Source organism: Punica granatum, chromosome 3, assembly GCF_007655135.1.
Source record: "Punica granatum isolate Tunisia-2019 chromosome 3, ASM765513v2, whole genome shotgun sequence".
NCBI classification, from domain to species: Eukaryota; Viridiplantae; Streptophyta; class Magnoliopsida; order Myrtales; family Lythraceae; genus Punica; species Punica granatum.
In genome coordinates this window covers 37,839,972-37,864,141 of record NC_045129.1, presented here as the reverse complement: position 1 = coordinate 37,864,141, position 24,170 = coordinate 37,839,972, and the positions used below count along the sequence as shown (strand labels likewise).

The 24,170-nt window shown below is 38.9% G+C and overlaps 2 protein-coding genes and 2 long non-coding RNA genes across 5 annotated transcripts; 2 read left to right on the top strand and 2 right to left on the bottom strand.

Moving 5' to 3' along the window:
- Positions 1-375: 375 nt before the first annotated feature.
- Positions 376-5,139, top strand: LOC116201208. The gene is made up of 3 exons (XR_004155839.1): positions 376-818; positions 1,482-3,882; positions 4,341-5,139. It is a non-coding gene; the product is annotated as an uncharacterized LOC116201208 (long non-coding RNA).
- Positions 2,922-4,341, bottom strand: LOC116201209. Its single transcript, XR_004155840.1, has 2 exons — positions 4,184-4,341; positions 2,922-3,297 (listed from the first exon to the last, which is right to left on the bottom strand). It is a non-coding gene; the product is annotated as an uncharacterized LOC116201209 (long non-coding RNA).
- A 6,703-nt stretch (positions 5,140-11,842) lies between the features above and the next one.
- On the bottom strand, positions 11,843-15,699 carry LOC116201617 (probable isoprenylcysteine alpha-carbonyl methylesterase ICMEL1). 2 transcript variants are annotated; one of them, XM_031532897.1, is made up of 11 exons: positions 15,021-15,699; positions 14,324-14,400; positions 14,175-14,244; positions 13,987-14,067; positions 13,799-13,873; positions 13,296-13,397; positions 13,045-13,185; positions 12,773-12,838; positions 12,529-12,672; positions 12,308-12,398; positions 11,843-12,215 (listed from the first exon to the last, which is right to left on the bottom strand). In XM_031532897.1, the coding sequence occupies exons 1-11, from the start codon at positions 15,407-15,409 to the stop codon at positions 12,054-12,056; spliced, it is 1,398 nt and encodes a 465-aa protein (XP_031388757.1). In that variant the 5' UTR covers positions 15,410-15,699; the 3' UTR covers positions 11,843-12,053. The 2 variants fall into 2 exon arrangements, with proteins under 2 accessions (XP_031388757.1, XP_031388758.1); XM_031532898.1 differs by lacking the exon at positions 15,021-15,699 and adding an exon at positions 14,782-14,806 and having other exon boundaries at positions 14,324-14,395.
- Positions 15,700-16,438: 739 nt separating this feature from the next.
- LOC116200948 (TATA box-binding protein-associated factor RNA polymerase I subunit B) lies at positions 16,439-19,949 on the top strand. The gene is made up of 4 exons (XM_031531961.1): positions 16,439-17,206; positions 17,694-18,419; positions 18,536-18,669; positions 18,761-19,949. The coding sequence occupies exons 1-4, from the start codon at positions 16,576-16,578 to the stop codon at positions 19,346-19,348; spliced, it is 2,079 nt and encodes a 692-aa protein (XP_031387821.1). The 5' UTR covers positions 16,439-16,575; the 3' UTR covers positions 19,349-19,949.
- Positions 19,950-24,170: the final 4,221 nt, after the last annotated feature.

Genomic DNA, 24,170 nt, shown 5'->3' with positions numbered 1-24,170 from the left:
TCAAAATCAAAATCATGATTTTAAAATCACACTAACAAATCAAACGCAGTCTTAATACTTTTTATCAAAATACGGTGTAGTGCAGTGACACATGTTTTCTTTTGATAATCTAGAGATTTTAGATTCAATATCCTGGGATTACTCGTGTTCTTTTATTAACTGTTAGCATTTTTATTTCAATATACTAAACACAAGGGATCTTATCTGATAACTAAAAAATTTCAAATTCGATACTCTAGATCGAAAAGAATCGATGGTAATACGAATTGGATGGCAGACTGACACCTCCAAAGCATGACATGATTTACATTCCCATTTAGCTTTATGCACGAAACAATAATGACAAATATTTTGTGCATAATTGATGTACTTTTGTTCTCCATGGGAGAAAAGGAAAAGGGTCTGCCCGAGAAGTCTTCATCCTTGAGCAATAGGAAAGATGGCATCCAAATAATATCTGGGGAAAAAAAAATGCTTAAGCAAAGCATCTGATGCTACTTCAGCGGGGAATTCTCCAGCCAACTGGGTTATATTCCCTCAGCTACTGGTGATCCTGATTCCATGTCGCTGTTCTCAAACTCGGCTATAAATCCCGGGCTAGTCTGGCAAAAATTAACAAACAATTTCAAAGACATTTCCCAGTCAGTCTCTTCGTGTCGTGATCTGCAGAAAATATGGCCTCACTCAAGGCTGAAAAACCGTCGGCTGCGCCTGCTCAGGCCAAGCAAGAGCCTCCCAAGGGGAGCTCCACCCCAAAGGCGGCCACCAAGGCCACCCCCAAGAAGGCTGAGCCGAAGCCCGCTCAGCCTAGGAGGAAGGTAAAAACCTTGACTATTGATCGTCATATAATAGTATTTTAAAATATATATATATATATATATATATATATATATTGTAGTTAGTAAGATAGTGTCTTTAATTATGTAGTTCATCTCTATTTGATGATCAACTCAATCAAATTTAACAAGTCAAATCTAACCACATGACTAGCTTTCTTGTCCATATATGCAATTAGGTATTTCTACCTAAACTTTTTTCATATTTATATTCAGGATGTTTTGAAAATTTTGATATCACGGTCGAAATGTTTATTAAGTTGATAGACTTGACACGTTTCATATTTCAAGAACAAATTGAGAATCCTTATAAAGAGCGCAATAATAAAGGACAAAGGAGCAAAATACAAAAGAAGAATAAACTCTTTTATTTATCAAGTGATTTTCCACAACGCGAGATTGGGATGGGTGTGAAAGGGAATTTTGTATGTTAGGTTGACTTCTTCGTCATATTTCACATCGAATGCCGAAAGGAAAATGGACGTCAATTCATACGATGCTCGTTTGCGCAGTTCTTTTCTATCAAGACAGGTTTTGAAAATATGCTTCGATGTATAAGCAAATAGGCGATGAAGCAGTCAAATTTTCTAGCTTGATGCATACTGATTAATTTAACTTGTTAATGCATGTGGTTTCTTGTATTAGGCATCCGGTGGCAAGAAATAGAGATGAACGCACGACAAGGGCGGTGTAGTTCCAGAACGAACATTTGCCCATGAAGCTTACAGATCGATTTTGCTCTTCAATAAATGCTTTTACCAGTGCTCGTGTGTGTCTTCTTTGATCACGAGATTGTATGTCATATGTTTTCTCGTCTTTCGAGCTTTGTGTGATGAATAAAATTACATAGTGAATCATGAATGATGCGTGCAATCTTATTTCATTTTCTCCATAATATACTATGTGATCAAGCGAAAGGTCACCAGAATAAAATCCATAAGGGCTTTTCATTATGGATTTGGCCTTACTCTGTATATAAATCTTAACTTCTTTATATATACATCTACCGTAAGACAAGATGCCAAACTGAGAAATATGGAACAGAGGATTTAACGTAACTAAACACCAGATTCATGGGACCTTCAAGAGCATACGAAAACAACTGTTGGTTTTGACGGAATCCATGTGGTATGAGTGTAAACCCGCAGAACTCAGCATTTTCAGGCAGGACTCGTTATAACCACTGGTTGATGTTGATCAAGGCCACTCTTGCATCACACAGCGTTATGTACGTTAGCAGCTATAGAATCATGGTCTTGGCGAAGGGGACCATGGAGTCGTTGAAGGAGTTTGGCCAGGGAGAGCCCAGGAAGGTGCTGGTGACCAACGACTTCCACCGACCCCGCCTCTCTGTTTTCTGACCTTTACCTGCATGGCACCAGATCACCAGGTGCATGGGTAATTAATGTTCTCTTTTATCTGATGAAAAAATCGGTCGTACAAGGGGACTGATCGTTACATACCGGATGCTCCTAGACAATGGAAAATGAGTAGGCAATTCACAATCAGGAGAAAACGAATGACAAGAGACCGAAACTCGGCCATTTTCTTTCCTCTATGCTTTCTTCTTCTCGGGGTTTAGAGACAGGAGGGACTTCAGTATTTATAGTGGAAAACTAGGGAAAGGGACCAGGAAAATAGAGTAAAAAATGCTGGAAAAACCATGAAAATAATTTCCAATATATGTATGATGCTTCCAATCAAAGTCGTAAAGTACGTGCAGGTGTCAAAGGGGGAACTTCTGGTGAGTTTACTTGCAAAATGTTTCTTATTCTTGTGATCCAAGTTTTCGATTGACTTCTTCTTCCTCAGTCAATACCTATACATTCCCAGGATTGAGATCAGTATCACAATCACGAGTTGGTTATTGATCCACCTTAATTCTACTGGTAGAACGAATGACTCAATTGGTTATTTTTGGTTTATTAAACATTTGGGTTGAACTCCAATAAGGAGCGCCCGTGGTCAAAAAGATGGATATCTATAGGGGGCAACCGCAAAGTAGCGTGTTGCGGTGTGTCAGTCGGAATTTTGATGACGATTTCTATTATATATCTAGTAATATATAAATTTCTTTATCATAAGTACTTTCTAAACAAGTTGCTTTTTATTAAAATAATACTTTAAAAACAGCAAAAGTCTCACTACTTTCTCAAGGCCTCCTAGAAACTGTAATCTTTAGGAATTTATTATACACTCTTTTCCTTGATCCTATTAGCATTTACAGTAAGATAAATCACAATTAACAACCGAGATTCGTTGCTTTCTTGCAGATAATTTCAGTGACTCGAGATGGCATCGTTGTTTCTGACTGCCAACTAGCCAGTCTTGTTGTGGTTTATTGACATTTTCTGAGGTGGTGGAACGGTAGGAACTTTATAAGCAGGATGCTGCTTCCACTGGCCATCGGGGCTTCCCGGAAGTCCACAAACCGCTGACCTACAGTAATGGGATTTTGTATCTGCACAGCAACAAAGTAACATCCTCGTTAACTTATCAGCTCCTTCACGAGATGCGACATTATATCCAATGTTCTGGCCACAAAGCCGATACAAACTCTAGTACCAAGAGGCATGTCAACTACTGAGCACATACATCAGGGAAGTCTCATCTTTGCTCATGGGTCACAGACAATGCCCCATACCATTTATGCATTTAAGGGAAGAGTGGAAGTGCAACTGTATGTTGGCCCTAAACATCGATGGAGATGCTGTAAGTCCACAACCACTCTGCCGAATCCTTTAGGTTGTTGTCTGAAGGGGATTTCGAAAATCCTTATCTTGCGTCTGGAGACGGCCGAATAGGATCTTTATCTAGGTTCAATTGGACAATAACAAATCCTGGTATGCTTATAGGATAAGGAGGGTAAGGATTTGAGAAATTCTTGCACATACAAGAAGTACACCTAACCTTTTTCTGTTGATTAGAATATTCTTAAGCCCCGGCATCTCTCTAGCTATTTGACAACGAGCCCTACCTCACCAAAGACCTCCCATTGATGCAGAAATCATGTCCGAGACAGGATCGTGATGGCAAAGTACTCAGTGTAAGACTTAAATTCATTCCCTTAGCTTAGATTTTGGTATTTATGTCGTTAGGATGGCCATAACTGCATAGCCTGGGCGAGAATGTATAAATTGGAGCTGGAGCCATTCCACTGTGGGTTTGGTAGCTATTTTCACCAAACTCCACCACTTCAAGAGACTTAAATGACAGTACATAAAACGAACGAGTGAAGATGACGTCCATGATCAACATGAAACGAGCATATAAACGAAATGGAAGGATTTTAAAGTAATACGGAGCTAAACATAACTGGGTGGCGTACAACGGAAGAGTATTCTTACAGGTGGGCATGCCTCTCGCAGCTTGGCACAGTAAAGCAAATTGATATGAGCTCATCACAATCAAGAGAAAGCAGAGTATTGTAGAAGAAGAGAACCTAGCCATATCTTTTCTGTTTTTCCCTGTACTTACTTCTTGCGTTTCTTTCTTGGGAGGCAGGGAAGCTTTGGCCGCCTTCTTTAAGTAAAGAGATTCGAAGATGAACTGCAGGATGCATTAATTAGTTTCCGGCAAGCTAGTCGTTGTCGTCGATGACATTGACTTCGACGGTCTTCTCAGGTTACCCGCCCCTGCCTGCGGAAACTTTCGACACTTCACAAGTCTCGCCCTGACACGACGCTTAAGGCAAAGGTTATTAGAAGTTGTGGTCCATGACATCGACTTTGACGGTCTCCTCAGATTACCGGCCCTGCCTGGGGAGACTTTCAACACTTCACAAGTCTCGTCCGGACACCAAGCTTACGGCAAAGATTATTAGAAACGACGACCAGATTGGCGAGTATTACCCAACCGAGTGGCTGAGTAACATCTAATAAGAATGCATGTAAGTGATAAAAAAGGCTTGCAGTGGCTGGGGTTCCGGTGAGAGGATGCGGCGGCTAGGGTTTTCGGGAGAAGGCAGCAGAGTCGGGTTAGGAAGATGAAGTCCAGCCGACCCGATTCTGCCTTGGATCGCACCCGATTAGCTTCGACCCGACCAGGATCAGACTTCGCCCACCCGATCCATCCAGTTTCGGCCCGACCTGTTTTAGTAAACTGGGCTGGGCTGGGCTCAAGCCCATTAAGTCAAATCTAAGCCCAGTTTGACCGGTTGGGCTATTCTGACCGGTCTGGTCAGTTCTAACTGGTTCGATTATTTTTTGGTCCGGTCTGATGCTATGTAGTGTAGTTTTAAGGATATAGGAGTAGCCAAAGCACCCTATATAAGGCAAATCGCATAATAATTAAAATATGGTTATTAGTATCAAATTGTAATTGAGTCTTTGCTCCAAATGATAGTTATTAGTCTTGGGACTTAGATTAGTCTGAGAAGGTAAATCTTGGTATTTATGGTGGGATTGTTCTATGCCCAATGGATTAATGAATAGTTTCATCATAATTATCAAATTTGCTTGTCTTACTAGTAAATTCATGCATTCTTGCGGCCTATCCCCAAAGGAGGAGAAATTTACTATATATGGTTATTTTTTATTTTACGTAGCACCTAATTGATATTCTTGATCTTTGCAACTCTTCCTCAATCTGTTTTTGAAAATATTGCTTATATTCTTATGTTTGATGGACAAAATTTTTCTAACTGGGAGGAGTCGGTTCTTTTCACTATGGGGTACATAGACTTAGATTATGCGCTCCGTGAGGAGGAGCCTTCTGCTCCCGCGGATACATATGCCCCTAAGGTCAAGGAGAAGTATGAGTGATGAGAGAAATTCAACCGGTTAAGCCACATGCTCATGAAGTCCCGTGTGAAAAAAAGCATATGGGGAGCTGTTGATGAGGTGACTAAGGCTAAGGATTTTTTGAAGGCAATTAATGAACAAATTGCCAAATTAGATAAGGCCTTGGGAAGTACCCTGATGAAAAGACTGATTAGCAGGACCTTCGACAGTTTAAAGGGTGCGCGTGCGCATATCATGGAAATGAGAGACTTGACAGCTCAACTCAAGACTCTGAAGATTAATACCTCCAAGCCATTTTTGGTCCACTTCATTCACAACTTCTTGTCAGCTGAGTATGAATCTTTTAAGATCTCCTACAACACACATAAGAAGGAGTGGTCCATTACAGAATTCTTGACCATGTGTGTTCAAAAGGAGGAGAATATGAAGTAGGACAAGCCTGAAGTTGCCCATCTGGCTACTCGTCCAAAAGGTAAGGCAAGAAAGATTATGGGAAGAGGCAGTATAAAGCGCTGCCCAAGACGGATGGTAGTAAAGTGAAGTACTTCTTCTGCAGGAATGATGGGCATGTGAAGAAAGATTGCCCCAAATATAAGAAGTGGCTTGAAAAGATAGGTATCTTAATTTGTTTAATATGTCATGAATCATTTTTCGTTGAAACTCCAAAAAATACATGATGGATTGACTTCGATTCTTCAATCCATATTGTTAATATCATACAAGGCTTTTTCAACCTAAGGAAATCGACAGAAAGTGATAGATTCATCTACTAAAGGAATAAGAGATGCTTTCAAGTCGTTGGAGTGGGGACATTTAGGATAATTCTATCTTCGGGATTGCTTTAGATTTGAATAATATATTTTTTTTACATTCTAGACTTTTCTAGAAATTTGATTTCTATTTCCAGACTGGTTGTACATGACTACAAGTTTCTATTTAAGGATAAATTGACTATTTTTAGAAATAATTATGTCATTGGTAGTGGTATCATGATTGATAATCTCTTTAAAATTGATTTACATCCCGACTTTGAGCATAATTATTTATGTTTACATGCAACTGTTGGTATTAAGAGAAATCACGTGGATGAAAATTCCTATTTACTTTGGCATAAGAGGTTGGGGCATATCTCTTTAAAGATGATTAAGAGATAGGTAAAGGAATGAGTCCTAAAGACTCTAGTCGATACCGACTTTAAGACTTATGTGGACTGCATAAAGGGAAAGCAGACCAACAAGACATCCAAGAGTTCTCGAAGGAGTTTTGAGCTTCTCGAAATCATACATATAGATATATGTGGTCCATTTCCTACCACATATTTGGTCAGAGATATTTTATCTGATTCATTGATGACCATTCCAGATATATGTATTTCTATATTCTAAATGAAAAGGCGGAAGCTCTTGATACTTTCAAATCATTTAAGGCAAAAGTAGAGAAACAGAAGGACAAAAAAATCAAGATCGGTAGATCCGATAGGGGTGGAGAGTACTATAGGCGGTACACAGAGAATGGATAAATGAGTGATCCATTTGCGAAATTCCTCGAAAGTGAAGGTATAGTTTTCCAATACACGATGCCTAACACACTACAATAAAATAGTGTTGCTGAAAGGAGGAATAAACCACTTATGGATATGGTAAGAAGCATGATTGCTCATTCTGAGTTGCCACTGTCATTATGGAGTGAAGCCTTGAAAACCGTTGTGTATATATTAAATAAGGTTTCTATTAAGACAGTGCCTAAAACACATTTTAAGATCTGGTGCGGTTAGAAACCTAGTCAGAATCATTTACACATATGTGGTTGTCCTGCTAAAGTAAGGGTATATAATCTTTACAAAAAGAAATTGGACACAAGGACCATAAGCGATTTTTTCATTGGCTACTCCGTAAATTCGAAGGGTTTCAGGTTCTATTGCCTTTCGTACAGTCTTCGAATTGTCGAATCAAATAATGCAAGGTTTCTTGAGGATGTTGAACCTAGTGGGAGTAATGGTACTCGAACTATTGAGTTTGAGGAAGCTCGAGAAGGTGTTTCGTACCTACAATACCTTTGGTTGCATTAAGGTATAATCGATCGGTCGATCATAGAGAGCAATCAAACCAGGAACAAACTGCTCCTAGTGAAATTATGGTTCAACCAAAAGAGCCAACTAGTTCTATTCAGGACACTGAACAAGTTTATTTAAGGATATCCTCAAGAACTAGGTGACTTGCTATTTCTGATGACTATCTTATATACCTTGTGGTGTCCGACTTTGATGTTGGACCTAAGGAAGACCCCACAATGTTTTCACAGGCCTTGGGTAAGGATAACTCCTCACTTTGGTCAGATGCCATGAAGGATGAGTTAGATTATATAGCTAAAAATGGAGTCTAGGATATCGTCGAATTACAAGAAGTGCCCCTAACCTTTTCTGTTGATTAGAATATTCTTAAGCCCCGGCATCTCTAGCTATTTGACAACGAGCCCTACCTCACCAAAAACATCCCATGGATGCAGAAATCACGTCCGAGACAGGATTATATGGCAAAGTACTCAGCGTAAGACTTAATTCATTCCCTTAGCTTAGATTTTAGTATGTATGCTGTTAGGATAGCCATAACTGTATAGCCTCGGTGAGAATGTATAAATTGGAGTTGGAGCCATTCCACTGTGGGTTTGGTAGCTATTTTCACCAAACTCCACCACTTTAAGAGACTACATGACAGTACATAAACGAACGAGTGAAGATGATGTCCATGATCAAATATGAAACGAGCATATAAACGTAATGGAAGGATTTTAAGTAACACGGAGCTAAACATAACTGGGTGGCGTACAACGGAAGAGTGTTCTTACAGCGCATGATTCTCCCAGCTTGGCCCAGGAAAGCAAGTTGATATGAGCTCATCACAATCAAGAGAAAGCAGGGTATTGTAGGAGATGAGAACCTAGCCATATCTTTTCTGTTTTTCCCTGTACTTCTTGGGTTTCTTTCTTGGGAGGCAGGGAAGCTTTGGCCTTCTTTAAGTAAGAGATTCGAAGATGAACTGCAGGATGCATTGATTAATTTCCAGCAAGCTAGTCGTCGTCGTCGATGACATTGACTTTGAAAGTCTTCTCAGGTTACCAGCCCCTGCCTGGGGAGACTTTCAACACTTCACAAGTCTCGTCCAGACACCACGCTTACGGCAAAGGTTATTAGAAGCGACGAGGGCGAGTATTACCCAACCAAGTGGCTGAGTTACATCCAATAAGAATGCATGTAGGTGATAAAAATGACTATCCCTATTTACATGCATTTAAATTGATTGTTACTCATCTATATTCACACGCACACGCACCCATATATATTCCACTAAAGTAAAACATATACTGATAAAGTGAATCATATTTTTTCCTAAATTAATGCTTTTATAAAGTAAATCCATTTTAAAATTGTGAATGGTTGAAGTGACACAAAGTTACACCATTGATGTCTTAATTGACGAGTGGAATCTTTAGTGGGTAAACTGTCTTCTAGTTTTGCCCTAATGATTTTTGCATCTGCATACAGTCTTTTGCATCGAAACTCAGACTATAGCTGTCAGTAGAAAGACCACGAAGCCCCGATACACGGAATAAGGGCTAAAACAGTTTCACTGTTACAATTATACTGCACTGTTCAGAAGAATAGCTATTATAAGCTAATCGAGCTATAAGTTAAGCGTAAAACATGCCTATCTGAAATGGACTAACAGATCGGGCCAACTTCAACATGAACTCCCGGTACCAGTCGTCTTCTAGGAGGAGCCTTTGCATTGTTGGCCAGAGCTTCTGGGTTGTCAGCATATATATAATTAACCAAGTCTTTTAGCATAGCATCCATTCCACCCCTCATTGGATCCTATTCAAATGAGCAATTAGTTACTGTTGACGCTATTTGAACAAAAAGATAAACTAATGTACTACGTTACATTATTGAGAGATCAAACCGCCTGGAGAAACAAATCCTGGGGAAATTTTCCCCTCGTAAAGTTTCGATTCAGCTTTGGCTCCAAGACTTTGAGGAGTATTATCGGAAGTTTTACTGCAAAACAATGAAGTGTAAGTGAGAAAGCAGTTAGGCCAGTTTTCTGCTAGTCCGCAGAAACGGCACCTATCCTCTACAAAATAGTTTATTTCAGAACTGGTAACAAATCTGGCAGCTGATCGAATTGAGTAGTCCACAGTGAAAAAGAACAGGAGGGAGACAAGAAACAACAGTTCCGACATCCGGGTCCGTTGCTATCAACTGTGGAGAGAATCTTCATAATGGTTGCTCACCTTCCATTATATGCTGCAGAAGTTATATTGGAGCAACCATTTCAACTGGTTGGACAGCAGAGCAGAGATTTAAATTCATGGTGTCAACTGTAAATAACAAGAGAGCAGAGCATAACATAAGATGATGGAATGGTACCGTCAAGATTTGGAGAGTGGTCTACGAGATGCAACAGATTGTATCTTTTCATTGAGCAAAAAATGTTGAGGTATGTCTGGTATTCAAGTGGAAGCCTAGACGACCTCGAAGACCCAAAATGAGGACAGGGTCGATCTAAACTTTATCAATTAAGTGAATGGGCATTTTCTTTGTTGTTGTTTGCCTTCTTTGATCACAAAACTACTGTCATGTTTTTCTTGCCTTACCAGCTCCGTTTGATGAATAAAATGACATAGTGAATCAGGAATGATGATAGCGTAGTCTATTACATCTCCTCCATAATACACTGATAAGAAATAACGATAATTGGAGTAGACAACACTGGTCGGGAATCTGTTTCTGGGCTACTTCAACATAAAACAATGTCATATATATGTGATTTAACAAGATCGCATGAATATATAGGTGACAAATCTTTACAATCGATGATCTACTGCACAGATAAAGAAGAAAAGAAGACTATGAAATTTATCAGGACAAGGCAAAAGGTCTCTAAATGCTTCGAGGGTAAACTGCTGAATTTGGCATTGTCCGGCAAACTGAGGACACCTGGTTTAAGAAAGAAAAATGAATAAAAGAGATGAAAAGACAAGATGAGATACCACTAAAAAGGGAGAATATGGAAAATGAAAATCATGTGTGTATATGCGAATGAATGCTCAGCTACAATAAATTTCCAATATGACGGCTCTATAAGTCTTAACAAGTGAAAGTTCATTCACCAAATTCCTGATCAAATTTGTTGAAATGTTAACTACTTCAAAAGGGGGAAAGAAAAATTCTTACGAGAAATTCTCTTAACCACAAGATGTGGTGCACTTGGCGATAAACTTTAATGTTAGTGGGCGAATTTCACTAGCAAATCAGAAGTATTCCTGTTCTGGGCCGGCCTCAGATGGATTAGACCGGGCTCATCATCGGGCTGGCAATTCTTTGGGCATTGTTTAATTCTCGCCGTGGCCTGTTCCTTCTCGTGTTTAGCAGGCCAGGGTGGTTCTCTACGCTGCAGCTTGACCGGTGAACCAATGGATCAATAATTTTTGATACATTGAACACTCTGGGGTACACACAATATTGATATGTATCGAGAAGGAAGAAACTAGGGAAAGCTGATGAAGCTAATCAGGCTTTTCATTTAGTCACTACAAGTCGGTCTGGACTAGAACTATCGAGCTTTTATTCATCTTTTCCTTCATTAGGCTACTTTCTGCAGCAAGATTTATCACAAGAAACAACGGTATATCGATGCTTTCTTGCAGATGATTAATTGTAGCAATTTCTTGATGGCGTTGTTTTGTCTAATTGTATACTATCTGTTCTCGTTGTACTTGGTTGGCATCTATGGAGGCGGTGGAAAAGCATGAGCGTTAACAGGAGGCTGCCTCCCGACATCCCAAGAGCCGACATAGATGTTAGCAGGGTGTGGCTGTCTCCCATAAACTTTATCTCTCCCATCAAAGAAGGGAACTTGGCCTGTTGGCCCTTTTTTTCCCCTGAGATCTGAGAGGGGGAGCGGGTGTGCCCTTCTTCAAGAAACATATCAGGAGATGAACGTCATGCACTAGAACGTAGTCGATGATTAGAAGCAGGGGAGATGGCCCCATTCTATCTGGACTTCAATTCTTCAAGTTAACTAATTCTGGATCTGCTCGACTGTCGATGTTTATCTGGGATTTATGCAGTCTTGTCTGTCACATGATGTTATTCCGTTCAAAGGATGCATGTTCCTGGCACAATCATGGGGACTGCAATTGAACTATGAGCTACAGCTCGAGATGACTTGGATGCAAACATCAAAGAAAATATAAGCTGATAAATGCTTATCGATAATGATTTATATGCATCTGCATTTCATTCTTTAGCACTGAAATTCAAATATAACAGGCAGTAGAAAGAGCAAGAAGCAGCGTTACACGAAATTGGGTAAAAACAATTACACTCTTACAAGAACACAGCAATATTCGGAAGAATTGACTATTTACAGGCTACAGGCTAATCGAGCTATAAGAAACGCGTAAACACGCCCATCTAAAATGGACTAACGGAATGGGCCAACTTCAACATGAACTCGGGTACCATTCGTCTTCTTGGAGGAGCCTCTGCAATCTTGGCCAGAGCTTTTGGGTTGTCGGCATAAATATAATTGACCAAATCTTCCAACATATCATCCGTCCCACCCCTCATTGGGTCCTAATCAAATGAACAATAGTTACTGATTGATGCAATTTGAACAAAAAGACAAAATGCTTGTAACACCAAATTATCACGAGAGATTAATTCACCTGGAGAAACAAATCCGTATGAGTTTTGCCCTCGTAAAGTATTGATTCAGCTTTGACTCCAAGCCTTTGAAGAGTCTGAGCAAAAGTTTTACTGCAAATGAAGGAAGTGCAAGTCAACGAAACAGTTAGGCCAATCTCTGCTATTCCACAGAAAGACTATGCAGAAACTTGAAGAAAAGGCACTCATACTCAAAAAAGTTTATTTCAGAAGAGAAACAAACCTGGCATCTGATGGGATCGAGTAGTCTGCAGTACCATGGAAAAGAACAAAAGGAGGGAGACGAGAAACAGCAGTCCTGACATTTGGGTCTTGTGCCATCAACTCTGGAGAGAATCTTCTCAATGATTGTTCACCTTCCATTATGCTGCAGAAGTTTTTAAAGCAACCAATTCAATTGATTGGACAGCAGAGTAGAAATCAAACTTCATCATGCCCACTATAATCTACAAGAGCGCAGAGCATACCCCAAGAAAATAGAACGGTACAGTCCACGATTGTGGAAGTGGTCCACAAGATTCAACAGATTATACCTTTTCATTGAACAAAAACAATGTAAGAATATAACTGGATCAATAAATTATAGATCAACCAACCGGATTTCACTTAACCTTGAGAACAAGCAATTCTGGCCAACTATATGACGCTCACAATTTGTCATTTCACATGAAGAAAAATATGTTCCCAACCCGTGAAAAAGAAAAGACAAGTCACTGGAAATGATATAAGTAGCACTAACCCTCCTGATAATCCAAAATAAGCTTTTATCTGTAAGAGACTCCAGGAAGTGCTCTCTCCTTCAGCAGACTCTTTAATTGCTTGCTCCATCAGTGCACAAGCAGCAACGTGTGCACCAGCTGACTGTCCCATTACGTATATTCTACACACCGAAAGCATTTATTTAACTAATCTCTATACTAGGAAATGAATGCAAACAACTAGTTGTATAATTATTTTCAAGGAAAAAATACACTAATAAATTTTTTTTACCTGTTTGGGTCACCACCATATTCGGTGATATGGTTGCATACAAATGAGATACCTTGTAAAGCATCTGTGACCATATCACTAATGGTGCCTTGAGGAAAATTTCTACCAGCAGGTGCCAAAAATGAAATTCAGGCTTTAGCTTCTTTCAGGAGATAATAATAATAATAAATATTAGTCCATAGAGAGCCTGTGCAAATTCAGTTTTACCTCATCAACATCCATGCACAAGATATTCATAGTCAATTAAGAATCTAAGATAATGACAGGAGATGTGTCACATGATATAACAACAGGTTCTTATGAGCCACCCCCCCCCTTAAAGTATCATGCAAACTCCCAAGCATGAGAATCTAATCACAGCAATAACTGCGTCCTGGATCATGATACAAACAAAATGAAGTTTCCAAGGATTTATCACCAGCAGATCATCTTGTTTATTTGGTCGACATTAGAATTAACTGAGAGTAAGAGTGTGTGCATTTGCAGAATGAAGTAGAACATACCTGTAGTCAATGCATGCCACTATGATGCCTTTCTCAGTTAACTGTTGACCTAAAAGGGAGCCCCATGCTTTATAACTACATGAACAGAATTAGTTTTTAGAGAATATATTTGAATAATGAAATTAGACTGCAAGTACGTAATACAATTCCATTATATCTGTGTGACGCTCATTTAGCAAGCCACTCACCCAATAATCCAGGCTCCACCAGTTATAAATGCAATAACAGGTCTGGGCCCATCCATGTTTTTAGGAAGATATAAATCGAGTCTGGACAGAAAAAACTGGCGGTTATTGCAAGACACATTCCGCAAATTGAGGTTACAAAATTTTGGCAAATCTGATGCATAAATCTAAGCCAAGTTTCATCACCATACCTATTTCTTGGAAGATCCCCGTATACTATACCTCTGCGGATCTGTTTAGAAAGGAAGTATGAATATCCAACTGCAAGATTAAAGGAGACCAGTTAAACTGATAAGCCATCAAAGTTTAACCATTTATGTAACCACAGAAAACCGCAGACCTTGGATAAAACCAGGCATGAGCAAAAAGGCATAACAACCAAGAGCCAGAAATCTTGTGATCCATCTGTAGCCTACCCTGAACAAAATTTATAAGATCAGGCAACACGAAGCGGTTCAGATTTCCATGAATAAGGATCTCAATTACCACAAAATGGATACAGTGCATACCCTATACCATAGAATGCTTAGCATTTTGAGGCAATAATGTGGATTAAAAGACGCCATTAATTACATCAACCATCTGGACAAGTTTATTTGTTTGGCCATCATCTTTTAATACCAGATAGTATACATTATCCGCCAGAGCTACTGCTGCAGCCTTACTCGTTTGCGGCATATGCATATTGTTCCAAAATGTTTCCTTCACTGCGGCGACCACGGTCAATAACTCCACCAGAAAGTTTTCCGACTCTAAGTTAGCAATTTCCATTCACCAACTGTACATGGAAATACTCACTTCTTGCCATAGTGAGGCCCTGTGATTCCTTATGTTGCTCTTAACAGGTAGGGAGCAAAATTAATCCTTTGATGTCCTTTCGTGAATTCCTCGATGTTTTCAATGGAAAAAAAATTACTCACTTAGCATCAAATCAAACTAAATAAGTTCCCCCATTTCATTTGATTGATTGCAAAATGCCTCATTTTTAGCAGAGAGATCGACTCCGATGAGAAACGAGTAGTAACAAGCAATCGTACCCGAGATATCTCAACAGCTTCAAGCTCAGGCGTGTCAACAGAAACGTCTCCGCGGCAGCATGCTCGACCTCACGCTCTAGGGAGTCCCCATCATCTGTGCCCGAGCCCGACAGAGAAGGCAGGCAGCTCTCGCTCGAGATCCGGCGCCGGCGCTGATGGCCGTTGGGGACGACGGGGCCTGCGGGAGCCGCCATGGCCGTGGTGGAAGAATAGCTCGAGGTCCGGGATAGGAGGGGGCGGACCTGCATCGCCTTTTCATCGTCGTAGGAGGAGATCATGAGACGGGTGGTGGGATCGTCGTCGTCGGCCTTAGAGATGAGAAGGGGCGGCATGATGGGAGGCGAGTGCCGGGACGATGGGTTGGTGACGGGGAGAAGTGAAGACGGCATTGTTATCAGGGAGAAGTAGAGAGAAGTCGATTCGATTGCAAGCGAAGAGGAGGAGGGAATCGTGAGCTGTCGCTTGTTGTGTGGAAGCAATCGGTTGCTGGTCCTGTTATCCCAACCCCAGCTCCAACGGATAACGCTTTCGCAACGGTGAAAAAGAAGATCTATGTCCCCTGCAACAATGGCGGAAATTGCTATAATTCCACGTTGCCGATCATTTCTCCGTGAGCAGAGAGGAGACAGAGAAGAGAGAGGTTGCTTTTGCTGACTGCAGGGGGGTCAAGACCGAGGCGAGGGGAGGGGGGTTGCCTATTTTTTTTTTATTTTTTATTTTTTATTTTTTCTGTGGTTACACAATTTTTAAATCAAAATTTCGTAGTGGGTGTTTTTGTCCTAAGGGGAACGATTTGACATTATGATTTGACGATTTTACTTGACTCGTGGCTCCAATAACGTTATTATATAGCGTACGCGAAACAAGAGTTAGGCGTTCAATTAAGAATTATCATCGTACTAAGGTTTTAGTTCAACGTTTTACTATCGAGATATATGAACATGTATCGCGAGACGGTAGAAAAAAAAAAAAAAGAAAAAATAGTAGAACCCATGTTCTTTTCTGGTCTTGACCTATACTCAAATTCCTAGTTGCATTCACGTGTGGGAAAGCTACTTTAAGTAGGAGCTGGCTCATCTTTTTTCCTAGTTGCCATGCTTAGATAGTCATTTTCTACAATGCTCGTATATATTTATGTACTATCCATGTTAAGTTATATTTTTGTCCCCACGTCCCTGCAGGTCAGATTTTTATCACTCTAACTTAACACTGCATCATTTTGATAGACGGAATAAGATATCATGGACTATATCGATAGCAAAATTTCTTCGAGAATCAAATTGAAGGCCGTTGTGAACTCAGGGATGGAATTGATAGTTTTTTCATAAAAATAATTTATTTATTCATCAATAATTACAATTCGACAAATAAAAAATGATTGCATAAAAAAAAATAATAATTTCAAGGTCGAATTCCCCCGTGTGGGCTTGAATAAAAACCCAAAACATCCTGAACGCCGGAATGAACGAGGGAGAACAGTGAACGGTGCCGCCAAAAACTATCACCTGTGTGACGGCTTCTCAACTTCCTCCGTTCTGCTTCCCTGGTCCTGCCGATGGAGGGAGGCTGCGACACGCTGAACATCATGTGCCAGGCCTGCGGCAACGTGGGCTTCGCCGACGGCTCCGACGGTTTCTTCTATTGCACCCGATGCGGCTCCCAGGCCGACGACATCGTTGACACTGGGGTCGCCGACGAGGACTTCGTCGAGAACTCCAACCGCGGCGCCCTCTACCACGCCAGCCACCGCCGCCAAGCCCCCCTCGCCTCCGCTGTCAAGTACGAGTCCCTCGCCTCCCAGTCCCAGCTCTGGACTGCCCTAACCCTAAGCCCCAAATCCCCCAAGAAGGAGCAGCAGCAGGACGACGCCTATGACCCCTACCCTTCCCCCGCCGCTGACGTCTTCGGCTCCATTGGTCCTGTGACGCCGGACGACTTCGCCCCCTCGATGGGGTCCAGGGTTCTGAGCCGTGAGGATTACTACAATGAGGTGAGGATCAGGTATGTGATGGGATTGCAGCTTATGGTGCAGCTTCAGTGCGAGGCTCTGGTGAAGGAGTGTGGTGCGAATCCGCTGGTTGGTCGGATCTGTGGCCCAATTTGGCTTCGGTTTGTGGCTGCCACCCAGGTTTTCGATGACAGTTGGGCTGAAAAGACCATTACCGATTCAGAAACTCAAAGACAAGGTATACTTTGGGCAAAAAGTTTCTTTGATTAGGTGGAAAAGAGCTTAATTTGGATACTTACAGTAATGGGAGTGTCGTTGAGTAGTTTCTTTTACAGGAGAAGTGGCCAAAATCAATACTTTGATTGCAGTTTAGTAACACATGCAATGCGTACGATTGTGATTGTGATCGGAAGTTCTGATACTTACTCCACTGTTTTCAGAGAACTGCAAGTGCACATTTGCACAATAAAGGGCTTTCTTTGGTTATTTGAGAATCAGTGATAATGTGATAAGCATACTGCTCAAATGAATATTCTGTAGTCTTGGTAATGAATTATCGCTGAACAAATTGTGCGTGATGTTTACTTGATATGTTTAGTTGTCCGTTATAAACCTTCTCCTGGGTAGTTGCATCATCTGCCATTATCGAGTTCACGCGTAGAGAGTTTCTGTTTGGCTCCTATGAGATTTTATACTCAACTGGAATCCTCGTGATTGATATGCAGGTGATGTTGAAGAGCCTAAGAAGCTACCTCTCAAGTTCAGAGCTGAACCTCAAAACATGCACGGGCAGCGAGCAGTCATGATATGGTACAGGTCCTTGAGAAAGAGAATACCATTATCCTCTTCCATGGCCATTTCCTTTCTCGCCTGCCATGTTGCAAGAGAACCAATTCTCCCCTCGGATATGGTCCAGTGGTCGGTCGAAGGGAAGCTCCCATACTTTTCTGCCTTTACTGAGATCGAAAAGGACATCGGACCACCCTCTAATGCTTGTCCCTTGAGTTCCAGTCTCATGTTCAGGCCCTCTGAATCAGTATCCTCACAGAAGTTGGAATCTCTAGCTGCTTCGATTGGTCAGCTTATAGGGCTGGAGTTTCCTCCAGTAAACTTTTGTGCGATAGCCTCTCGATACCTTGATGAGCTGTCTCTTCCCGAGGAGAGAATTCTCGCGCAAGCCCGCTTGATACAGGAATGGTCGATGCCACCTGATCTTTGGCTGTCCTCGAGCGAGAAGAGGCTCCCCACCCGAGTTGGTGTTATGTCTATCTTAATCGTGGCCATCAGGATTCTGTACAACATAAATGGTTTTGGAGAATGGGAGAAGAGCTTGTCTGAAGGTGCATGTAGCTCCAGCCCAGATGGAAACTCTGAGAATTCCGATGATTTTGATGCTAAAAAGCTTCTGCAGAAGCTCCATGCGAGATACAATGAGATTGGTCACACCTCTGGTAACTAAATTCTTTCCATGACAAATCTGAGAAATTGTATACTGCAGAAAACTCTTTTAACGAACTTTCTGTGAAAGAGATTAGATATTCAGTTTCATAATATGACTTGTGGACAGAGTATTTCAAGGACTTGCCGACCTATCTCCAGTACTGTAAGGATGTAGTTTTTGCTGGTATGGAACCTCCTTTTGAGGATTACGAAGAAGAAAAAGCTATGGAACAGTTGTGGGAATTTTATCAGAATAACAAGGTATGTAATATCTCATAGTTGTTCCTAAAGGACATGCATAACCTTTTGCTTGTTTTGCCTGAATTTGCGCTGATAATGCTTGTTGAACCAGAATTTTGAACAGGCAGACGATCAAGATCCTTGGTTTGCTAAATATTCAAATGGAAAGAGGCCTAGAGATTGTGATAAGTGTGAGAGGAATCCTAGCGTAGAAAACAAGAAACTACATGACGAGAGTTCAAATGATACAGACCAGTCTTATGAGTCTTCAATGGAGGATAAGAATGCAGGGCCCAGTGATCGAACTTCTGCCGAGACTTACAGAGAGAGAGCCATCAGGAAGTTGAAACTAGACATGGAGGAGAACCGGTTCGTCTACATTCCTCCGAGGGTGAAGATAAAGAGGCACGATTACCTTCACTACAAAAGGAAGAGCGATGATGGGGTCTGGGCTTATGTGGCCCACGCTGACTACTACATACTCCTTCGGGCATGTGCGAGAGTGGCTCAGGTCGACATCCGGCTCATGCATATGGGCGTTTTGATTTTCGAGAAAAGGCTAGCTTGGTTAGAGAAGAGAATAGATCACTGCTTGTGTGTAAAGCCTCCCGAAATCAGTTGTGAGTTTTGTAGCCATGGAACGCAAGATAATATCGAAGACAACGTTGATGAGATCAATCTTTCCAGATTAAATTTATGAGAAATCATTATTGGCGGCCTTCATGTCTTAGATTGAGAAGAAAATGGCTTTTGGTAACTCAACGGTCGGAAAATTTGTTGCATGGCTAGCTGGAGTTTCCATTTGAGGCTATGCTTCAGAGATTTATCTGGAGAGAGAACAGCTAGCTGTTCTGGGATATCAAAGATAACCTTCGGATTGCTTGTATCGGGGCATGAGGCTGCTGAACTCGCAGTGGGACTATGGCCATTGGAGACCAGTGTCGGTCGAACTTGTTCATGATGATCAGCTGCTTCGAGTCGCGACTTCCTCATTCGTTCCCAGTGATGCCATAAGTGTGGTAAAAGCTAGCTAGCTTCTCGTACTTTAAGTAAAGCTTAGCTAGTAAAAACCGAATCCTTTCACACCATCGTTCGCGTGCCTTGGTCGAGAATTTCTTGATGTTCTAGAGAGAGATCAATTCAGGAGGGTGGAGAAGTGGCCGAGGTTGTCATTTATCGGGATCCGAGGTCAATGACTTCGGTGTTGATGGACACTAAAGTAAATAGCTGGAGTGGAGAACATAGTGATGTAAAGGGCATTAAAGGACAATAAAGTAAATCCCTTGTGAGCTTTTCTTATACTATGGGAGACCATATTAAACTATCAAAAAATTATATACACTTACGTACTTAGATAAAACATTAGATCGGTTCTTTTCTCATTAGTTTTGACGATCTTCGACGGTATCCTCCAGGTCCCCTACGTCACTCCCCTCTCGACCATTGGATCATCCTAATCCCTCTCTCTTGAGCAATCTAACGGCAGTAGGAAGGTACGGGTATGGTATCCATGGGGTGCCGTAAGTCGAAGATCTGGGAACTGCTCCGACCATTGTCCGTTATCTCGAGGAAGATTTAATGTAACATAATAAATAAAAATTAATATGGGTTGGTTGAATAAGTTTGGAGTTTGTCCCAAGTAAGGTTTCGGGTTTGACTTTTGAGTTTTATAAATGAAGTAAATGAGAGTTTTATTCTCTTAGTGGACTGATTTAATTCGAACTAAATTAGTCGGGGTCCATTGAACTATTGAATACAAGATACATACCTAAAAAATATAATAATACTACATACAATGTAATAATAACAAAAAAAAGTGCATGAAAATTACCCGAAAACGTGCAATAGACTGACATGCACATCACATGACGATTTTTATATTCATAAAAAATTACCCGAAAACGTGCAACAGACTCGCATGCACATCACATGATGATTTTTATATTCATAAAAAAAAATACATGACGATTTTATGTAATATATAATACATATATTATCTATACTAATATACAAAAGGATAGATGAGGCTTTTGGTCTCACTATTTTAACTCCCCAAAATACCTCTAACAAAATAACTCAAATTATTATAAACCACAACTTAAAGGATAAGATAGTAAATGAAATAAATAGCTACTAATCCACTGCCCAATTTTTTTTCCCCTTTTTTCTGTTCCACTCTCTCTGTATTCTTTTGCCGCCCATCACCTTCTTTTTTTTTTTCTCCTGCAAAATTTATAATCCATCAATTAATGTTTTCATTTAAATCTATTCTAATTTAAAATTTTATTTTTTATATTCGTGCGTAGAGCGGGTCGTGTGTCTAGTATAATACAAAGCAAAGCTGTGATAGAGTCTTGCCAAATGGTCTCAAAACACTCTATTGCTGAATGAAATTTTCTCAAATTTTTGATTTTTTTAAAATAAAGTTTATAACTTTTGTGGTCCGATCATTATTTTCTCGATTTTTGAGCTTTCTTTAAATTTTTTTAATTTTTAAAATTTTATAAGCTCAACCAATTAAATAAAAATTTCTGACAGAAAACTAATTAAATAAACTCAAATATGAACCGACCAATCCTCTCTTTATTATCAATTCTTTTAATTAAAAAAGAAAATGTCATTTTCCACCGGAGGGGTCAAAAAGTAACGCCGCCCACATAGCTGGACCTGCGTTGAATCGTTGATTATCAAGGAACATCCGTACAATTTGAGGGAAAAAAAAACTTGAGAATAATTCCATGCATGCTTAATCTCTTCCCATTTTAATCTTAAATACGATAAAGTTGTCAGATTTCGAGTAACATGAGAGAGATTACGACATACTCTCGCATTTTTTTAATTCTTCATCATTCTAATAATGTATTATATTATATTATATTATATTATATATTTTATTTAATCTTTAATAAACAAAATACGAAAAAGAAAACAACTCCGTTCGTATTCCTATTTTATCTTATTAGGTAATTTGATATTTCAAAAAAAAAATTATTTCATTTGTATAAAAGAAAATAAAATAATCAATCTTATAACTTTCTCTCTTCTGCTCGATCTCTTTCATTACTTTTCTCATAAAAAATAAAACACAAATAATAATACATGAGAGATTTAAAACGAGATTGAAAGTTCATTATTTTTATTGTAATCTACCGCGGTGCTTATTTTTCTCTATCATATCCTATAAAAATTGACAAATATTTCTTCTTAATGTTCAATTTTTCAACTAAAACTTCATTCGTAAATTAGTGAGATAAAGAGAATATAAAATCCATATGTAAAGTGAAAAATAGTGTTGTATAGAACTTTTTGCTTTATATTTAATATTTATATTTAATATATTATATATTATGTTCATTTTTTAATGAATAAAAACAGAAAGAAATTATCATATACTCATATTGTTTTATTGGGCATAAATTAAAAAAAATAAAAGAACTATTTCATTCATAAACAAGCACAATGAATCGGTCTTATTACTTTGGTAAAAAAGATTTCATTCAATATTGATTATTTCATTGAGATCATAATCACTTCTCTTTCTGCTCGATCTTCTTCATTACTTTTCCCATAAGAAATGAAAAATGAATGATAGTACATGATAGATTTGAATCGAGATCAAAAGTTAATGATTTTTAATGTAATCTACCATAATATTTAATTTGCTCTCTCATATCCTATAAAAATTGACAAATATTTCTTTTTTAATATTCGATTTTCCAACAAAAACTTCATTAGTAAATTAATGAGATAAAAAAAATAGAGAATATAAAGTCCAAAATGTGAAGTGAAAAATAATGTTATACATACCTTTTTGCTTTCAATTTAATTTTATATTTAACATATTATATATTCTATTCAATTTTTAATGAACAAAAAAAAACTATCATTACTCATGTTGTTTTATTGGGCATAAATTTAAAAAATAAAAGAACTATTTCATTTATAGACAAGCAAAATGAATGGGCCCTTTTACTTTCATAAAAATTTTATTCAATATTGATTAATTCATTGAGATCATAATCACTACTTTTTATGAGTATTATTTCCAATCTTGAAAGAAATGTTCTTCTTTATTTTTAATATTATTCTCATCATTACTTTGATTGTTGTATTTTGCAATATTTTGTTAATATTTTAAACATTGAAGTGTCTCTTACAGTTAACTTTTTTAACCAATTGAAGCAACTCAATGGACCTCTTAATAGTAAACTCTTGATATTAAATTTAGCACAATTAATTGTATCAAATGATGCAAGTAAATTAATGTACTAACATGTGAATATAGGAGTACCATAAATACAATGTCCATATAAGGTAACACCACCCGTGCATGCACGGGCACAATACCCGTGGCTATGTATATATATGCGCGCACATATTATTCAAATCTCACGCACTATTATTAATTTTTTTAAAATTTTTAATTGGTAATGAGGGGATCGAACATTAAAAAAAATGATGTAATAGGATCAATTATCTCATTTTATTTTTTACGAATAAAGTAATTATATTTTTAATTTAAATCGTCTAATAAAACAAAACACAAAAGGGGACAAAATTTCTTTCTTTTTCTTATTTTATTCTGTTAATGATTATATAATATTATACAATAAATAAATAAAATAATGTAGAATTAAAAAAAAACTTGTGAGAGTGCCAAAAGTTTCTTGTAAAATAAAATATATAATATTTTATATGTTTTTATACATAAATAGATATATTATATTATTTATTTATTTTCACATGCATCACGATATCCACAAATATGGATATTGATTAATTCAGTTTGAATCAGGTCAATCCATTAATAGATAAAACTCTCACAATCATGAATTTTCTCTGTGATAACTCGAACCCAACATTGCTTAAAGAGAATAAACGCGGAACCGATTGGCTGGTTAAAGTGGGTGTTTTGTCCATGAGGAGCACTTTTTTTTTTTTGCGTAGTGTACACAACATGGCCAAGGAATTCTGATTTCGTCGACCCAATGAGGAATTCTCATCGTGAATTTTCTCTATTTACAAATTAAACTCGAACTCGAAATATTTTTTAAAATAAGAACACGCGTTGAGCCAAACCGCATATTGGTTTTGATCTAGGAGCACATTTCGTTGACCCAGATCTGAACTCAACTTGAGGAAATCCGAACCGCGCGATGCTTCAAGGCAGTAGTCCACTTTATATATATATGCATGCGACTGTCGTAGATCTTCATACAGTAATATTGTGTCTTCGCAAACGCCTCTCTGCAACTTCTTCGACATTGACAACAGCAGGCCCAACTCGGAAAGGTTAGGTGGACTCAAGGGGTTCGATTATTCACTTTGAATTAAGTACTTGCTCTGATGCGTTCAGTCTAAGATATAAATTCGGTATGCGCGCTTATTCTGTTTATAATTCATGCAAAACTCTCTGATACATATGCATATATATATTGGAGCAGCTTTCTCTTTTGGTGAACTTATTATTTTCTGTTTTCCGTCTTCAGCTGTCTGTTTTTCGAGATTTCTGTACGTAATGT

What these genes read in the sequence shown, in the direction of transcription:
- LOC116200948 (XM_031531961.1), top strand. Translation starts at nt 16,576, where the DNA reads ATGGAGGGAGGCTGCGACACGCTGAACATCATGTGCCAGGCCTGCGGC. An exon ending in TTCAGAAACTCAAAGACAAG is followed by an intron (nt 17,207 to 17,693) that starts GTATACTTTGGG and finishes ATTGATATGCAG; the next exon opens with GTGATGTTGAAGAGCCTAAG. An exon ending in TGAGATTGGTCACACCTCTG is followed by an intron (nt 18,420 to 18,535) that starts GTAACTAAATTC and finishes ACTTGTGGACAG; the next exon opens with AGTATTTCAAGGACTTGCCG.
- LOC116201617 (XM_031532897.1), bottom strand. Translation starts at nt 15,409, where the DNA reads ATGCCGTCTTCACTTCTCCCCGTCACCAACCCATCGTCCCGGCACTCG. An exon ending in TATGGTGGTGACCCAAACAG is followed by an intron (nt 13,186 to 13,295) that starts GTAAAAAAAATT and finishes TTCGGTGTGTAG; the next exon opens with AATATACGTAATGGGACAGT. An exon ending in ATACGGATTTGTTTCTCCAG is followed by an intron (nt 12,216 to 12,307) that starts GTGAATTAATCT and finishes TCATTTGATTAG; the next exon opens with GACCCAATGAGGGGTGGGAC.